This window comes from Oncorhynchus mykiss, chromosome Y (genome assembly GCF_013265735.2).
Source record: "Oncorhynchus mykiss isolate Arlee chromosome Y, USDA_OmykA_1.1, whole genome shotgun sequence".
Classification (NCBI taxonomy): domain Eukaryota; kingdom Metazoa; phylum Chordata; class Actinopteri; order Salmoniformes; family Salmonidae; genus Oncorhynchus; species Oncorhynchus mykiss.
The window spans coordinates 14,369,272-14,389,165 of record NC_048593.1 but is presented as its reverse complement, the minus strand read 5'-3'; the positions used below and the strand labels follow the sequence as shown (position 1 = coordinate 14,389,165).

The 19,894-nt window shown below is 42.4% G+C and overlaps 1 protein-coding gene across 3 annotated transcripts in view; it reads right to left on the bottom strand.

Annotated features, from left to right (window-relative positions):
• Positions 1 to 19,894, bottom strand: part of LOC110509691 (tenascin) — a 107,597-nt gene that overhangs the window by 7,643 nt on the left and 80,060 nt on the right. For 2 of the 3 annotated variants that reach the window (XM_036967369.1, XM_036967370.1), the window contains 7 exons: positions 19,263 to 19,532; positions 18,856 to 19,041; positions 18,556 to 18,645; positions 16,697 to 16,960; positions 13,298 to 13,573; positions 946 to 1,068; positions 444 to 587 (listed from right to left, as the gene is read on the bottom strand). In XM_036967369.1, the coding sequence (XP_036823264.1) occupies positions 444 to 587; positions 946 to 1,068; positions 13,298 to 13,573; positions 16,697 to 16,960; positions 18,556 to 18,645; positions 18,856 to 19,041; positions 19,263 to 19,532 (1,353 nt within the window). The remainder of the gene's footprint in view (positions 1 to 443; positions 588 to 945; positions 1,069 to 13,297; positions 13,574 to 16,696; positions 16,961 to 18,555; positions 18,646 to 18,855; positions 19,042 to 19,262; positions 19,533 to 19,894) is intronic. The other variant, XM_036967371.1, reaches the window with a different exon arrangement.

Below are 19,894 nucleotides of genomic sequence, written 5' to 3'. Positions count from 1 at the left end.
GGGACAATAGAGCCCTGAGTGCCAGGTGATATGGACCTGATGGTCGTTAGCAAATTGGATACTCACTACAAAAGCATGTCCAGGGTGCATAAAGGAGATTATCGTGACTCAATGGTTACGTGGAATTTTACTGCAGTCATGACTCATGACTGCCTGTGTGTCGGTAATATGGTTTACCGCAATAGCACTACGACTGCCCCTATACAATGATGTGATACTTTTTTCATGGAATAATTGGCTGGTTGGTACAAGTAGAGAAGTACAATATCTGCTACTGAGTAAGAATGTATGAAAGGCTCATAATGTCTATGTATGTCCCAGACATTTCTGTCTATTCTCATCATAGCACTGTGGCTTTAATGTAAATGTATATGTAATTTCATGTATTTAGTAAAAGGTCCATTCAGATTGATATAAATGTAGACTCAACAGAAGTCACACACATGTGGTGATGGTGTCTGTCCCTGGGTCACTCTCCTCCAGGCCCTTCATGGAAAATATGGTCACCTGGTAGGTCACCCCTGGCAACATGTCAGGCAGCAAGGCCTGGGTCTCAGTCCCATCCGCAAGCACTGTCATTGGGCTACCTGTTGATGAGAGAAAATATAGCATTTTTGTCACATTACATTCTTCTACTCAAGAGTCAATCAATTTTCATAAACAGATTTCATTTTTGTTAAATTGTACTGTTAAATCCACTTCAAGTAAATCGTTTCCTTTCTCTCCCTTGGTAGCAGTTGGAGAGACTACTGTGATTGTGTGAAGAAGCCTATGGTCCACCAGAGGGCGTGCTTTGTCCAATTAGAGAGAAAACCAGAGAGACAATTCCTCCTAACCCATCCAACATTAAGCTCTTCTGAGGCCAAAAGTACTACATAAATGCAGTCCAATATCCTTATTAGAATGGGTAGACTTCACTGTCACTATTGAAGCCTGTTCACTCACCTCCTTGGAGGGGCACATAGACGATGCGATAGCTGTCCACTCTGGCACGAGGCATGGTCCAGTGGACTATGGCCGAGGACTCGGTCACCTCAGAGAAGCGGATGCCCCTTGGAGCGCCCAGGCCTGGCACAGCGATGGGTTCAGGATTAAAAAGGCAAGCACAAAAACAACAAAAGTTAGATTGATCTGTTTGAGTTTGGCTTTTGATCAGGAATCGATTCTACTGAGGTCAGTTTATTTGATGCAATAGTCCTATGGCCTATGGTATGTCAATATGCACAGTGAGAAATCAGAAAAGCACACAAATGTACTCAAAGACTTTGCTAAAATTATAACTCCAGAAAGACATGAAATTCCAGTGAGAAAACACAGTTCCTGAAAACGTACAAAGGCCCACCATAATCACCCCAGCCAGAGTAGGTTTGAAACATGTGCTGCAACCCACAATCTACATATCAACAGTGGTGCATATCATACATCCCTATTACAGGCTATCAAGGGGAGTCAATTTAATGAGTACATTTCGATGCATGAATACCAATACATTAAACTTTTGTCGAACATGCTGCAAAAAGCTAATATGTTTGTGTCTTTAACTCTTTAACCAGTTTAATCAGTAAAATGTATAGGCAATGAAAATGAATCTACAATGGGCATCAAAACACATGGAATTTGATCTGCATTTCAAGTATAAGAAGCACCACAGATCAAATGCAAGATGGTGTCTCCATATTCCTGAAAATAATATCAAATGAGGAAAAAGAAACATGAAAAACCAATGGTTATGCCCCTTAAAGACTGAAGTATGCTCAGCAGGCCTAGGATTATTAGCACATCAAAGAATGATCAGTGGCAATTAAGGCATTTCCCTGAAGGCATACCTCTTGAAAAAATAAAACCAGTCAAAACAAAATGCATTATCAGAAAACCCAGTCAAACAAAGAACAGTAGCCTATTGTTTCTTGTAGACGCCCGTTTCCAGAGAAACCAGACAGTTAAAAGTTGTGTGAGATATAGACCACATTGTGCTTTGGCACAATAGATCCTCTATTAAAATATCTGTTCAAGCAACAGCGGTAATTGGTTTGGAGCTCCATTCCAATGTAACACTGTACAGCTCGATTTTACACTCGGTGCCTCCAGTGAGTCCTGTTCAATTTAAATATTTGGTTCGCTCATCACCGAGGACATTTCATTCCTGTGGATGCTCAAACTTTGTGGAGTCCCTAATTTTAATCACAAGTCTATCAAACATTTCTTCATCCGCAATCCAGGCCTGGTGTAAACTGTCTGATGTGATGTCCGAGACAAACATGTGCTCCACTTCTTGCTCAGCCTCTGGTTGGAAACGCAAAACACTTAAATTTGTCGAGAAACATACATCCAATTACTAGAAAGCAAAATTGAGGAAGGCATCCTTTCAGCGATCAGACGGAAAAGGTGAGTACACATACCAGTTGTTGGTTACATTCTCATAAACTTGCCGCCACTCTGCCATGCTTTCAAATCGTTAGCGTGCGGTCACAGTCACGATGCTTTGCATTCCTTTGATATAGACATAGACACGCTCATGGTTGTGGAGACATTTATTGAAGTCAGTTAGCAAGTTGACATACACTTACAGGCCCACTATTCTCCATTATTGTTGCATCAAGCCAAGGATGTTGGCTAAACAATCCATCCACACCCGCATGCGTCCATAATGCCAGTTCTACATTCAGTGCATTCAAAGGTAAAGAAAAAAATGACTGGATAGGTCAACTGACATTTCACGCTGAAAATGGCATGTTGATTTGTCTGTGTTTTCCTGGTCCAAAGGCCTAACTAGCTATAAAAAATATTGCCTAGTCAGACCGTTACTCTAAGATGGTGAATAGGCATTATTAGATAGGTACTGTTTAGCATAGCACAGATAATTTTGTCGATACTTCCTCAATTCCTGACTTGGAATACAACCAATGGCTTCCAAACGTCTGTGTCTAATTGCATGGGGTTCGAATGAATTTAGAAAATTGAGAGAAGAGCAACACCGGTTTTGAAGATAGACAAGATGACGGTGTACACATTGTTGGATTACCTCATGGAGTAAAACATTTATTTAATTTTCTTGGGGGGAGAAGAAGATGGCGTCGAGTGCAGACAATCATTTGTCTTGCTCAGAGTAACCTTAACTTTTATCCCTCTCAAACTTACTTAAATGTAACAAAACTCGGTTTATCGGAAACACAACAGAGAACAACGCTCAGTAGACTGCTAATTTGATCTGAAACTTGGTGGAAGAAAAGCTGACCACTCATAAACCAGAGAGAAACCGCCACCTGACTCGTCAGGAGAAGAAATTGAGGAATCTGGAAATTCAGTTGATTCAGAAACTCCAGTCAATAGCCTTGCACCCAAAAATACACAGAAAAAAAAGAAAAAGAAGTGTCTTTGTGCAAACTCCAGGTCAACATAATTGAAGCGGTCACTGCAAAGATAAATGAAAGAGCTGATGGTTTGGAGAAAATCATACACGAAAACACATACAAAAATCGGTGACCTCGAGACCTCTCTGGATCATGCATAAGAGAATATCGAAGATCTTAAATGTGTACTGCACAGGAGAAGACCATGGCTGACATGCAAGAGCACTTGTTGGAAGCAGAGCGATACCGGAGAAGGTGGGTGCTATGGCTATAGGTGTCCCCGAAGACCAGGGTTAGAATGTAAAGCGCAAAGTAAGTGACATTTGTAACCGCGTGGCCCCGGACTTCCCCGAAGGATATATGTACATGGCTGTGAATGTCGCTCATTGTATTGGGAAGAAGCAAGATTCCCTCGACAGCTGCTCGATCCTCATCCAGTTCGATTTCCGCACAGCAAGAGATGCAGTTTGGAAGAAAGTCAAGGAAAGCACCTTTCTGAAAGAGATAACTTAAATTCGGTGAGGATCTGACTGCAGTAGACAAGGCAGCAAGGGAAAAGTTGTGGCCTCTCGTCCGACAGGCCCGAAATCAAGAAAGGGTGGACACTACAGGGGAATCTGACACTTTTTCGTCGACAGGAAAATAAATTTGACCTGAGTGATTTGATCCGTCAGTAGGCTAACAAGGTAGCCCCTTCCCCAACAACAAACTGAGTATTCTAGTTTTGAATTGTGCTGCTATTGTTTACAAGGTAAGACTTCTGTTAATACATTTATGAAGCACCTTTTTATAAGAGAGGGTAGAGTAGAGATTGCATAGGGTTTCCCTTTCTATTTTGTATATATGGACCTGAAGTTCATGTCAATCAATGCCAGGGGGATACGAAACCTGCTGAAGTGGAACGTTTTGTTTTGTTTTGGGTAGTAGCGGTCATCAACCATATGGACAGATTATTTGTGTTGTGTAATGTATATGGATACTGTTCTAGTCTTCCAAATGACTTACTTATATAGAGGCAATTGAGGAAATTCTTAAAAGCCTTCTGAGAAATTGTCCATCCAGTCAGATTATAGTTGCTGGGGATTTGAATATGGTTAATTATAATGAGACTGATAGATTGCCCCATAGGCCTAACATTGGTGTGAACAAATTGGTGAATTTCTGCCAAAGCCTGGACATAATTGACTTACGGAGAGTTAAAACCCCTGGAGAGAAACAGTACACATGGAGTAATAGAGATCGTTCAGTACAATCAAGAATTGACTTGTGGGTGATAACCTCTAGCCTTGAGCCCAACACTGTAGAGGTAAAAAATAGTGCCTGCAGTCCTGACTGATCATAAAGTCATATGGCTGACTGTAAGAATATGTATTAACGATGAAAATAAATACTCTGGTGGTTATTGGAAATGTAATAACCTATTGTTAGTTCATGATGATTTAATTTTTTAAATTCAAGAATCAATTTAGTTTTTACTGGAATTTAGCTACCTCTAATGCAGACATGGGAAATACTGAGAACTGCTGAAATTTAAAATCTGTTCAGCCTGTATTGCTTATGGGAAACGGCTTGCTTTAAGGAGGAGATTAGGTATCTGAGCTTTCTAAGTACATTGCTGATATCACAGAAATTGAGCATCTTGATCTTAATGAGAAAGCTAAATTGAATGGTTTACAGTATCAACTAGATACATTTTATGAGGAAAAGGCTATAGGAGCCTTTATAAGGTCCAGAAAACTATGGCTTGAAAAAGGTGAAAGCAGTAGATGCAGTTGAAGTCGGCAGTTACATTCGCTTAGGTTGGAGTCATTAAAAGTTATTTTTCAACCACTCCACAAATGTCTTGTTAACAAACTATATTTTTGGCAAGTCGGTTAGGACATCTACTTTGTGCATGACACAAGTCCTTTTTCCAACAATTGTTTACAGACGTTCATCTGTACAAACAATAGAACGCAAGTATAAACACCATGGGACTACGCAGCCGTCATACCACTCAGGAAGGAGACGTGTTCTGTCTCCTAGAGATGAATGTACTTTGGTGTGAAAAGTACAAATCAATCCCAGAACAACAGCAAAAGGACCTTGTGAAGATGCTGGAGGAAACAGGTCCCAAAGTATCTATTTCCACAGTAAAACGAGTCCTATATCGACATAACCTGAAAGGCCGCTCAGCAAGGAAGAAGCCACTGCTCCAAAACCGCCATAAAAAGGCCAGACTACGATTTGAAACTGCACATGGAGACAAAGATCGTACTTTTTAGAGAAATAGATGGAATCATGAGGGAGTAAAATTGTGTGGAAACAACATCTCAACATCTCAAGTTAAAGTTTGGTCGCAAATTGGTCTTCCAAATGGACAATGACCCCAAGCATACTTCCAAAGTTCTGGCAATATGGCTCAAGGACAACAAAGTCAAGGTATTGGAGTGATCATTACAAAGCCCTGAGCTCAATCCTGTAGAAAATTTGTGGTGCAGAACTGAAAAAGCGTGTGAGCAAGGAGGCCTACAAACATGACTCAGTTACACCAGCTCTGTCAGGAGGAATGGGCCAAAATTCACCCAACTTATTGTGGGAACCTTGTGGAAGGCTACACAAAATATTCGACCCAAGTTAAGCTGAGTCTTAATGTATTTGGCTAAGGCTATTCTGGAACATCTGCTACTGTAAGCAAAATCCAGGTGAACAGCATAGGTATACAGGATAAGAAATTCAACAATCGTTTTATTAAGGGATATTTTCTACAGGAATTCTATTTCTTCTGCTATATTTTGTTGGGCTTCATCATTTAATGTGGACTGGCTTGGCTTACTCCACTCAAATTTATAGTGACGAATAAGGTAAAGGAGATCTCCTTGAAGATTATCCATAGATTCTATCCATGTAATAGCTTGATTTCTAAATATATACCTGATTTTACCAGTTCATTCAGTTTTTGTGAACTAGAAACTGAATCTATTGAACATTTATTTTGCAATTGTTTAAATTGTGAGGTGTTCTGGACTGATCTTGGCAACACAATGGATACAACCATTGAAATATCTAAAGTTTGACATTTTATTTTACTACACTGATTCCACAATCGAACACCAGTATGCTGTAAATCTCTTTATTTTATCAAAATTTCTGAAGAAAAAACACTTTTTTTCTGATTTTTAAACGGTTTAGAATATTTAAAACGTATGCATTTTTTTTGTTATTTATTTCTGTAATCCCTCTGGCTGTTCTGTTTTTTTTTTGCGTTTAGCACAATTTTTTTATTTTCTTAATTCAAACGAACCCCCTTCAACTAGACGTGGACGTTTTGAAAATTTAGGTATTAAGGAAGTATCGCTAAGTTAAGTTTGGTCAAAAATTCTCTGCCATGCCCATAGACATTACATCCAGGAGATAGTGATAGCACTGCAGTCATCTACGTATTCCTATGGAAAACTCTCAATGGCTCATGAAGCCGGAAGTATTTGAATTTGAAGTGGGCCATATTGCTGAATGGGGCTGAATGGCTCCAAAACAATTGCTAAGAATCATGATGAAAGTGGCCGTAACTAACAAAAGGATCATGGTCAATGTAGTCGTTTTCATTCTGCCTGAGAGAGTCAACCCGGAGCCTCCTCTTAGCCTGCCGGCCCGTGATTGGTCTCTGTCAGCACGTGTGACGACAAATGTAGTGCTCAGAATGGATCATTATTTAATGAAATATCTCAATTTGTATCAAACTTTTAAATAATTCACCATGGGGATCGAACTTGATCATAGTACATTTTAGAGCCCAAAATGGCCTCCCAAAAAATGTGTGAGTCTGTTTTGGCAATCATAATTTACATAGGCTTTCTAGGGCAGACCAGGACTTTTGGCATCACTAGGTTTCTATGCCGAAGCCAACAAGCAGAACTCCTGACTTCACGCTCCAGACTGGACCCTGAGGCATGGCTACGCCAAACAGTACCTAACAAAACCTAACCTTACGAGCTAACTCCTAACCATCCTCTGACGTTTTCAACTGGAAACAAAGACATTTTGTTAATGTCTTATCAGTCTAATATTTACAGGTGAAACTTAGATATTGCTTGATTATGTCAAGCAATTCTTAGTGATGTGACAGTGATGTGTCGACTGAAAACAACATCCTTTACACCGTAAAGTTTAGCATCACATTATGATGAATCTGAGGAAAAACATAGTTTAAAATATAAAAACACGTTTTCATATTTTGGAGAGAGGAAAAAGCAGAGCACCACGCACTTCTTCACTGTAACAATTAAGCTTCAAACTGAAAACACAAGCAAAACCTCAAGGAGAAGGAAGAGGATGAAGAAGAGATTAAGAGTAATCAGATCACTCTGGAAAAGGATGAGAAATGTTGGAGGTAGTGAGTTGGGTTGAGGGTTCTCCACCAAAGCAAGGAATTTATGGTATCCATTTCTTATCCTTTCTCAGAAGATTACAGTGGAAAGGCTACTCGTTTTTGTGATAGGCCTACAGTAAAAGTTCAAGTTGGGAATCAATCACCCCATTGAATAAGTCAATAAAGTCTAATGACTTAAATTGTCATCAGAATCAGAACAGTAGGCTAAGTAAAGTTCGCCTGTGTTTTCACTTCAACTGAATGGTGACCGATCCCACAAGCTGTCCCAATGACACCTCACTGTGATGGAGAAGCACCTTTGTACAGGGCCAAATCCTAGAGGGATAGGGCACCCAAATGACAAAATGTCATACTGTACTGGTTTCCTTACCCTGTAAGCAGTCTATAGACAAGGTATAACAGCAATCCATGCCTTGGTTTAGTTTAACTGGCACGGCTTGCAAATGCTAATGTTTTAGCATTTGTGGCACAAATCCCATTCAAGTCATGGGACCGATATTCGTTTTTTTCGCGCATCACATCTAAATAATCCGAAAGTATCTAAAATTGATTGTGAAGCTCACCAAAGTCACACATGATGTCTGAAAAATGCTAATATCGGTCCCATGACTTGGATGGGATTTGAGCCACAAATGCAAAACCATGTGTCTGTCCTTTTGTAATTTGGGTGAACTATTCTTTCAAGTTACTTGTGTTACTTGAGTGTATCTCAGAATTTGGCCTACAGTGTGTAGTGTGGCCAGAGCACCAAATTCAATGTATTTGAATGAATTGCATGTGAAATAATCTCTATAGTTTATCCTACAAATTGATCAAATTGGAAGGGGGCTCATAACCTCTAATTTTCAATGGCCATGCTGCCTCTGTGGGTGGTACCAGTCACTGCTACTGTGGTCAGTGGTCGGGAGACCAGCCCAGAACTGGACACCCCAGTAAGCCTGACCTCATAGGCTATGCCAGTGATCAGGCCCCAGATGTTCAGGAAGCTCTGCTTGCCAGGGACAGTGAACTCCTGGGCCTCCAGTAGCCAGCCTGTCTGACAGCACTATATGAAAGTGGCTGAAGCCAACAGTAGAGGGAGCCCCTTCCTTTTGTCGAGGATGAGGCGGCTCCCAGGACACAAGGAAGCCGAATGAGGTGATCTCTAAAATAGTCAAGTTTTCGACTTTGGGTAATGATGCTAAAGGGAGTGAGAGTTGTTTTGGGGGGAGGGGTGATTATGGTTGGGTAGGGGAAGGATAAGACGTGGTTAGAATAGTTGAACTGTGCAATGATTGCAAAGGTAACCCAAATTCAATAAGCAGAATTTAGTCATGCACATAGCGTAATAGATTGATATCATGTTTAGAAAATGTGTCCAGACAGACCTTTCTGTAATGTTCACTGGAACACTGTATCCAAATCTTGCATTTTAGTCCCTCTTAAACTTGGCTGTGTCCCTGGAGAGGTCATAGGTCATCATCAATTATTTTGCTACTGGGGCTTGTCAGTGTTTCAAAATAAGTTTTAAAGGTCCAATGCAGCCGTTTTTTAAAATCTGATATCAAATTATTTCTGGGTAACAAAAAAGTACCGTACTATGATTGTTTTCAATTAAAATGGTAAAAAAAAAAACAACAACAAAAAACTTCTATGCAAAGGGCAATGTAGTGATTTGTCTGTCCTGTGTGTGTTAAACATTAATGAAGATTCTTTCCCCCCACTGGTTTATCGCATCCTAGCTAGCAATGGGGAATTGGCCTAGAAGCGGCCCTCTTCTGGGGGGCCGGAACTGACTAATTCGGCCCAGAAACGGGTGTCGGACTCAACCCGTAATCAAAATGAATGACTGCCCAGTATCGGCCGGACTACATCGGGCCATTTCCGTCTACCGGAATTCAGCCGACTTTGCCGGCATCTTACCAGAATCCCCCCAGAAGCGGCCCGATGCAAATTTAAATAAATGTATAAACTAAAAATGCATGTGTGAGCAAGGAGGCCTCCAAACCTGACTCAGTTACACCAGCTCTGTCAGGAGGAATGGGCCAACATTCACCCAACTTATTGTGGGAAGCTTGTGGAAGGCTACCCGAAACGTTTGACCCAAGTTAAACAATGTAAAGGCAATGCTACCAAATACTAATTGAGTGCATGTAAACTTCTGACCCACTGGGACTGTGATGAAAGAAATAAAAGCTGAAATAAATCATTCTCTCTACTATTATTCTGACCTAAGACAGGGAATTTTTATTAGGATTAAATGTCAGGAATTGTGAAAAACTGAGTTTAAATGTATTTGGCTAAGGTGTATGTAAACTTCCGACTTCAACTGTATATAGTCAGTACTGGGCCTTAGCCCGGTGATGACATGGGACATTGCATTCTGGGAAATGCTATATTCATCTGGCTTCCTCAACCAGTTAGAATCAATCATATCCAGGACATAACCGGCAAACTCTCCCTCAGTGCCAGTCCAGGAGATGGACAAAGTCTCAGATGTTAAGTAAGATACATACAGATTTCCAACCACTTATTCGCTCACTAAAGGGAGAAACAGTTATTGGATTTCCAAATAAGCTCAAATGTGCAATACAATATGCCTATAATGTCACGCTGTTGGCTATAACATACTCAATTATCTATTTAAGGTGAGGAAAACAGATTGTAGATTATTTTGTATATCAAAGATATGAGAATAACAAGTGCAATTTCACATGGCACTTGACTCCCACCTGCCATTCTCTATAGCCTTTGAATATCTTGAAAAATGTATTACATGAACATTTTCATTTTGACAATACAACAGGCAAGCTTTTGGGGGATGTGGTGAAGAATGACGATCCAAATAATGTAATGTTTTGTTTTGTTATAATGTAGGGTTTTGTTCCAGTACAGCACTAACACATCAGTTTCAAATAATTAAATATTCACCTGTACTTCGTGCTGGACTGGAACAAAAGCCGGCAAGCCCACTAGCTCGCCATGACAGGATTTGGATAATTTTTTTGTTGTTGACATTTTTGGTTTTACGCCTCCTGACCAATTGTGCTATTTATATATATTTTTGCAATGATCTTAACTTTATTTGTACTGAATGTTTAATCGGCAGAACAGAACGGCAGCTTTTTGTTCACAACAGCTGATGCACAATCTATAATATTAAGGAAGTCTTGAGGTTCTGCTCGCCCGAGTAAGAATACCTCTTGATAAGCTGTTGTCCATTCTATTTACCAAAATAGTTTTCATCTATATTTTTCATAGTTGTCTATTTACCACCACAAACCTATGCTGGCACTAAGATTGCACTCAATGAGCTGTATAAAGCCATAAGCAAACAAGAAAATGCTCATCCAGAAGCGGCACTCCTAGTGGCCGGGGACTTTAATGCAGGCAAACTAAAATCTGTCTTACCTCATTTATAACAGCATGTCACCTGTGGAACTAGAGGTGAAAAAACTCTAGATCACCTTTACTCCACACATAGAAACACATACAAAACTCTCCCTCACCCTCCATTTGTCAATTCTGACCATAACTCTAGACTCCTGATTCCTGCTTACAAGCAAAAACTTAAGCAGGAGGTACAAGTGCTCAATACAGAAGTGGTCCAATGAAGTGGATGCTAAAACCACAGGACTGTTTCACTAGCATAGACTTGAATATGACCCGCGATTCATTCGATGGCATTGAGGAGTTTACCACAGCAATCACCGGCTTCATTAATAAGTGCATCAACGACGACGTCCCCATAGTGACCGTACATACATATCACAACCAGATGCCATGGATTGCAATCAACATCTGCACTGAGCTAAAGGCTAGAGCTGCCACTTTCAAGGATTGGGACACTAATCCAGATGCTTATATGAAATCCATCTACGCCCTCTGACAAACCATCAAACACAAAGCATCATGACAGGACAAAGATTGAATCCTACTATACTGGCTCTCATGCTTGTCAGATGTGTCAGGGCTTGCAAACTATCACGGAGTATTAAGGGAAACCTAGCTGTGAGGTGCCCAGTGACATAAGCCTACCAGACGAGCTTAATGCCTTTTATGCTCTCTTTGAGGCAAGCAACACTGAACCATGCATAAGAGCACCAGCCGTTCTGGACGATTGTATGATCACACTCTCCATAGCCGATGTGAGTAAGACCTATAAACAGGTTAATATTCACAAGGCTGCAGGGCTAGACTGATTACCAGGACACGTACTCAGAGCATGTGCTGACCAACTGGCAAGTGACACTGATATTTTCAACCCCTCCCTGACCCCGTCTGTAATACCTTCATGTTTCAACCAGACCACCAAAGTCCCTGTGTTACCAAGAATGCGAAGGTAACCTGTCTAAATGACTATCGCCTCGTAGCATTAACCTTGATAGCTAATTTGCCTGTTGGAGTCATGCCTTAACTGAGTGACCAAAATGTCCCAGGTTACTCAGCCGCTCTGTCCACTCAGTTAAGGCATGACTCCAGCAGGCAAATGAGCTATCTATGTCTATGAAGATTGGGGATGTTGATGGTATAAGGATGAATGGATGCTGTTTAAGGTGGAGGGGTGGGATGTTGATGGTATAAGGATGAATGGACGCTGTTTAAGGTGGAGGGGTGGGATGTTGGTGGTACAAGGATGAATGGACGCTGTTTAAGGTGGAGGGGTGGGATGTTGGTGGTATAAGGATGAATGGACGCTGTTTAAGGTGGAGGGGTGGGATGTTGGTGGTATAAGGATGAATGGACGCTGTTTAAGGTGGAGGGGTGGGATGTTGGTGGTATAAGGATGAATGGACGCTGTTTAAGGTGGAGGGGTGGGATGTTGGTGGTATAAGGATGAATGGACGCTGTTTAAGGTGGAGGGGTGGGATGTTGGTGGTATAAGGATGAATGGACGCTGTTTAAGGTGGAGGGGTGGGATGTTGGTGGTATAAGGATGAATGGACGCTGTTTAAGGTGGAGGGGTGGGATGTTGGTTGTTTTTCTTTTGCATTTATTGCAGCACATCAAAACTCACCACAATACATCTAATGGGAGGAGGGGAGGGCTTCATGCATGAAATGTGAGGATGGGGCAAGGAGAGACAGGGTCAGGTTGGTAACTTGCGGGCAGCTTGCCTGTTTTGGTTAAAGAGTTTGTGTGGGTGATGCCCAGTACCCTGCCCTGTGGTGACAAGACTGACACAGTGACCGGAGGGTAAGAAGGGCACATGGCATGGTGTTGGTAGAATGGAGCATTGTCATTGGTGATAAAAAGCTAAATTGAAGGGGGTTGTGTCAGGGATATCGCTTGCTTGCTAGGTACAGAGCTGTGAATGCTTAAGTGTGAAAGGAAACAGGCAGAGGTGTGTGTGTGTGTGTGTGTGTGTGTGTGTGTGTGTGTGTGTGTGTGTGTGTGTGTGTGTGTGTGTGTGTGTGTGTGTGTGTGTGTGTGTGTGTGTGTGTGTGTGTGTGTGTGTGTGTGTGTGTGTGTGGCTCACCGCAGATCCCAACTGGAATAGATAAAAACTGGTCAAAAGGCACAGGGAAGAAAGATAAAGAAGTAAGAAAGAAAGAGCGATAAGGACAGAACCCTGGGGGACACCTCCATTCGCAGGTACCTGTAGTGACTTCGGTATACACTGGCTCCTGGAAGGAGCCCTTGTGGAGCCCGTACAGGCCAATCCTATACGAGGTGTTAGGACTCAGGCCAGAAATGCCCAGGCTGAAGGCATCACCAGACAAGGTGAGGTTCTCGCTCTCTAAACCTTCCTGTAAGTTTGTCACCTCAATGACAAAGCTCTCAAACTCCCCGTCCTCGGGAGTCCAGGACACACTGAAGCTGTCCCATGTCACGTCAGAGACTGTGAGGTTGGCCACCACAGGCCTCAGGTCCTCTAGCAGAGAAACAGATCATGGTAGAGTCAATTAAATATATGTGAAATATATCCTAAATAGATTTTTCACATCATATTATATTGTATATCCCATATACAGTATGTTATATTGACATTTCACATCAACTATACAATGTATTGCAGGGATTAAACTGTGATGTGTTTCAGCAGAACATTCTTAGTCAGTTTTGATGACATGGAACACATGAATACAACGGCAGGTGGATGAATCAGAGGATGTATGAAATGAATACGGATGGGATGGGATGGAGAGAGCGAGAGATGACCGATGGCTATGGATGTCTATAGCAAAGAATCACTGCTATGTGTACCTGTATTGACATAAGCATGACGAGGTAGAGACTGCTCCCCCTCCAACTTCCCATACAATGAAACCTAATATTGTGTCCCAGGGGACAAGCCTTCTATATCGGCCATCTTGGCACTTCATGGTACCTTGGTCACATGAAATTGTGCCATCCCTGACAGAGCATTCACCTCCACCAAAAAGCTATCAATGGCTTCATCTGGGGTTGACCAGGCGGTCCCCTAGAATCTCCAGGCTGGAGCTGGAGCCCTCTGGTTCAGGTTCAGCCCCAGAGAGGAGGTCCACTGTGGAGAACAGAGATGGAGATGGAGGCCCCTCTGTGATCAGAGGAGCCAGGGGAAGGACTGTTGGATGAACAGCTCCTGTGTCAGGAGGCTGTGTCGTCTGAGCACTTTTGACATTCAGAGCGACTACATCAGGTTGAGGTAGACTTGGGTGCTAAATCAAAGTACATCCAAAATGATTAAAAGTGTAACCTGTAACCTCTAGAGGGGCAGAAGAAAAACAAAAAGAGTGGTTAACCTGTTTGAAGAAGATCTGGATAGAAGAAATAACTGGTGGAGTAAAAGCTGAAACATAAATAGCCACACAAACACAATGATTGATTACAGTAACAAAATGTTCATTACCTTTTGTCTAACTTTCTCCTATTGAGGTTTGGAAGTGATAATTCTGTGTTCATCACCATGTTCTCTCTATGGCACTGTGCAGGTTCCTTTGTTGTCAGGGACCATAAACATCCACATGCATCAGAGATGTACGTTTACACTGAGCAGCTAATGCATTAATGGCCCCATGAAGGAGGGCCATTAATTTTTGAAGGTTCAGAGTAGTCCACCGTAGTGACAGTACCCAGTACACTTCAAACAGTTGAAGAAGCCATGCACTGCCAAAGTTATCCTACGGCCATGTCTGCGTTCCAATGTCTATACATACAGTGAGCACTATGTGGTATGCTAATGTCGATATTGCAACATGACCCTGGTCAAACACCATAGGGTTCAATTTGAGAGTCTTGTTGCTGCAGGCCCTGTACAGTTGGTTCAAGATGCAAAGTACACTATAACATTATTATTCGCAAGTAATATGAACATCTGTTGATGAAAATGTAATGTGAATGGGGGCACAAGCAATGACAATGAAGTGGATGGATTTTTCAGAACTTGGCATATACCTACAGAGAGCAAGTGGTTGCTTTTAAAATTGCTAATGAAGGAGTAAATTGGTGTGCAAATGTAGTCTACTCAACTTTTCTGAATGACATGCTGATCTGCAGGGAAACAGTGGTTGTGACCACTGAAATAGCCATTCCGGGGAAGACGGGTTTTCTTAATGCGTTGTCTCTTCAGCTAAGGTGTCAACTTTTCTATTTTCACAAGGTGTTTTTAAACAACCCATACATATTATTGTTGCTGACATTAAGTTTCAAAAAATGATGCCCTGCAAATTACAGCATTTACAGTCACGGTATGCATTGCTATATTTGCTATTACCAATTTTAGTGATACCCTTCATCTGAATTTCTATGGAATAGAAATGGCATGGATTCCTCTTCATAGTTTGAAAGCAACACTCTCTGTTTAAGGAATGCCATCCTCAGCATGCAAGAAGTGACTAAATGGAATGAAGCCAAATGGCCATTTTGTAAAGAATTGCCATGCTCCATTGCAGTTTAAAATTACAATACCATCATGCAAAACACAAAAGGCTTGATTTTGAACTTTTGAGCAAATCTTTCGTTCAAATCCTAACTTTGTTATCCAAGGTAGACTTAAAATGAGAGATCTTTCAACAACAAAAGGATATCTATCATACTGAAGGCATGCAGACCAAAAGAAAGGACACAGTATACCTGTAACTGTGACTGCTTCAAGTGTCAAGGATCTTTGCTTCCTCCATATGGATTCCCTCAGGCCTCAAATTCTAGAACCGGTGGCATCTCCACAGAGATGGACCTCTTTTAATACCCATAATCCCAGAGTGTCTCTATATTCTACAGTATAACTATCATATACAACATGTGCCTTTGGTTCCCACCAGAAATCAAATCCTTTGGATGTTACAACTGAGACGGCCAGATCATCCAGCTCGAGCTCAACCCCATCCCTGAGATCTGTCGGTCTGGGTTTGTGGCGTCTAACAGACACAAAGCTAATGATATTGTCCTCCGAACATATGAGAGTGGTAAACTCAGGGACCGGGTGGGCTAACTAAAATGTTAAAGATGCCTCAACAGAAACAAAAATGCACAAATTCAGATAAGGGAGCTTTTAGCGGTTGTGTCTTACTGCACTGTTAACCTCATTGTCTCACTGCACTGTTGACCTCAGTGTCTCACTGCACTGTTAACCTCAGTGTCTTACTGCACTGCTACTGTTGACGGCAGTGCTGTCCATTTCTACCCTCCAATTAAAGTAAGTTATAGCCTACATCTTCCGGACCGTTGCCCTCAGTAATTCCACATTCTTCTGTCAAATATTGGTATGTATCTGAGAAAGAGCTTGTGTTCTGACATATGTTTGGATTGGTGAAGCTATTGCATCCCAAGCCAGAAGAGCAGACATCTTCCTTTATGTTTCTCTTAGGATTATAAAATGCAATTCAGAACGGTTAGCGGGTGAAAAAGGATCCTTACATTTAGCACTCAGTATGTTGAATGTTTGCCACCTGATACTATGGTTTTATCCATGCCTGGAACAGAACTAAAACTATTTTCTTTACGGATCACCCACACATATTTATGCCTTGCAATATGAGGGTGGAGTCAGTTGTAGAGATCTTGTTTGAACCCTCACCTGTAGATGCAGACAGGGTTACGGGTGTGCTCTTCTTTGAGCCCCTCTCAGCGACCAGGGTAATGGTGTACAGCATACCGGGGGTCAGGTTGGTCAGGACATAGGTGGTGGCAGTTCCAGGGACCTCCACCTCCTCCCTTCGACCGTCCCTGGAGATGTACACCAGCCTGTAGATGGTGATCTTGGCTCTGGGTCTCCTCCACACCAGGGTCATGCTTGTCTCTGTGGACTCGCTCACTTCCAAGTCCTTGGGCCCATCGAGATCTGTGGGGGAAAGTGGTGAAGTTATCAATCAGCAATGATCAAGCCTTTAGTAAAACGTATAGGATAGTGAAAGGCAGAACAAAGTGTTAGTGTTTACAACGTGGATAGCACAGTTCTTTCATATTTCATTCTCTTCTATCATATCTGCTCCATGTCTTCCTGAGGTTTTAACTTTCTTTTTACAAGTTTCTTTGCCAAACCACGTGGAAATATCAGAACCTTCAAAATCACCAATGTTTGCCTCATATTGCCTCAAATTGTTGCCTAACTTTCACCACCTACATCCTGACTAAACACCTCCCTCTGCAACTGGATCATGGACTTCCTGACGGGCCGCCCCCAGGTGGTAAGGGTAGGTTACAACACATCAACACAGGGGCCCCTCAGGGGTGCATGCTCAGTCCCCTCCTGTACTCACTCATGACTGCACGGCCAGGCATGACTCCAACACCATCATTAAGTTTGCCAGTGACACAACAGTGGTTGTCCTGATCACCGACAACGACGAGACAGCCTATAGGGAGGTCAGAGACCTGGCCATATGGTGCCAGGACAACAACCGCTCCCTCAACATGATCAAGACAAAGGAGATGATTGTGGTCTACAGGAAAAGGAGGACCGAACACACCCCCATTCTCATCAAAGGGGCTGTAGTGGAGCAGGTTGGGAGCTTCAAGTTCCTTGGTGTCCACATCACCAACAAACTAACATGTTCCAAGCACACCAAGACAGTTGTGAAGAGGGCACGACAAATCTTATTCCCCCTCAGGAGACAGAAACCCATTTGGCATGGGTTTTCAGATCCTCAAAATGGTTCTACAGCTGCACCATCGAGAGCATCCTGACTGGTTGCATCACTGCCTGGTATGGCAACTGCTAGGCCTTCGACCGCAAGGCACTACAGAGGGTCGTGCATACAGCCCAGTACATCACTGGGGCCAAGCTTCCCGCCATCCAGGACCTCTATACCAGGTGGTGTCAGAGGAAGGCCCAATAATTGTCAAAGACTCCAGCCACCCTATTTATAGACGGTTCTCTCTTCTGGAGCACCGACTCTAGGTCCAAGAGGCTTCTAAACAGCGTCTACCCCCATGCCATGAGACTCCTGAACATCTAATCAAATGGCTACCCAGACTATTTGCATTGCCCCCCCCCCCCTCCCCCTCTTTTACACCGCTGCTGCTCTCTGTTATGATCTATGCATAGTCACTTTAATAACTCAACCTACATGTACATATTACTTCAATTACCTCGACTAACCGGTGCCCCCGCACATTGACTCTGTACCGGTACACCCTGTGTATAGTCTCTCTATTGTTATTTTAGTGCTGCTCTTTAACTACTTGTTACTTTTATTTCTTATTCTTATTCATATTTTGTAAACTACATTGTTGGTTAGGGGCTCGTAAGAAATCATACACCTGTTGCATTCGGCGCATGTTACTAATATCATTTGATTTGATTTGATCATGATGTGTTTGTATTGAAAGTTGAATCTACAGCTGCAGAGTGTGTGTGGACACTGTGGTGGTGGGTCCTTGGACAGCTGTTGAACAGTGGCTATCCAATGAGAATGTGTTGACGTATGCTCTCACCAGTGGCTGCGTTTGTAGTGGCAGGCAGGCTCTCCCTCTCGTTCTTCACGGCAGTCACACCAATGCCGTATTCTGTACCTGGTTTTATTCCTATAATTGGGGAGAACAAATATGGATTTGACTACATGATTAGTTTCAGTCCAGTAATCGAGAAGAACATAGATGGATTTCAGTACCTGATTTGATTGACATTAAGAATAACAGTGTTGTGATTGTCATAGCAAATCCTAACGTGCGAAAACCCTTAAACCTTCTACTGACATAATTGCATGTTAGGATTTGGTCATGGTTAACCCTCACCAGTGATGGTGGCCTGAGTGCTGTCTCCTGACCCACGGGAGAACACCTCCTCGCCATGGGAACCCCCAGAGATGGGGCTGTACTTCACCCTGTAGCTGTCAACATCTGCCCGGCTGTTTATCCACTCCAGTGTGACACTGTCGTCTGTCTGGCCCAAGGGCTTCAGGTCTTTGGGGGCGTCCAGGTCTGTAACAATTCAAGAAGAAGAAAGGAGTATAAAAGGGACTGTTTACAGTCAACCCTAGACAAATCCAAGCGTGCACTAAACCAAATCATGCTGTTATCAGGAACACTTTAAAAAATGGACTTGGAAGTGGAATTGGGACTGTAAAAATGTTGTTTAATCAAACACAGTTTACACTTATCAGGAGTGCGCTTATCAGGATTGGATATAATCATGCCCCTACCTGTGGTGAATATCTCAGAGACTGGCTCACTGGTGTAGTCTCCCCTCCTAGAGATCAGGGACACCTGGTACTCAGTGTCTGGGCTGAGGCTGTCAATGCTGTACTGTTTGTCTGAGGTGGATAGGTCCACGCTGGTCCTCTCTGTGGGGTGGGAGCTGGGGCCGTAGGACACGGTGACACCGTCCACCTGAGCCACGGGCTGGAACCAGGTGACCAAGCCTGAGCAGTCCGTCACATCACGAACCTCTACCTGTCTGGGGCCATCAATCCCTGGGGGAGAAAGACACAAGGAGGATGACCGATCTGTGCACAGGCTGTTATGTTCTCTTTGTTATGGACAATGATCCCATGCATTTTTAAGTGATCACTTAGGGCAAAAGACACAAGAACACATATTTTAAATACATTTAAAGACCGGCACAACATGTTATAATTATGGCATGACAAATATCATTAAGTTTGGTTCCTCTGACTGTTTGGTTGTGATGTCACTGTTCTGTGTTCTGATCGGACCTTTGGTAAGTTCCTGTACTTATTTTCACAGTAGAAATTGCGAAATTCTGTGCTGTGGTGACATCAGTGTGTGATATAGGCCATATAGGTTCATATAGCCTAAATCACCAACTCTATTA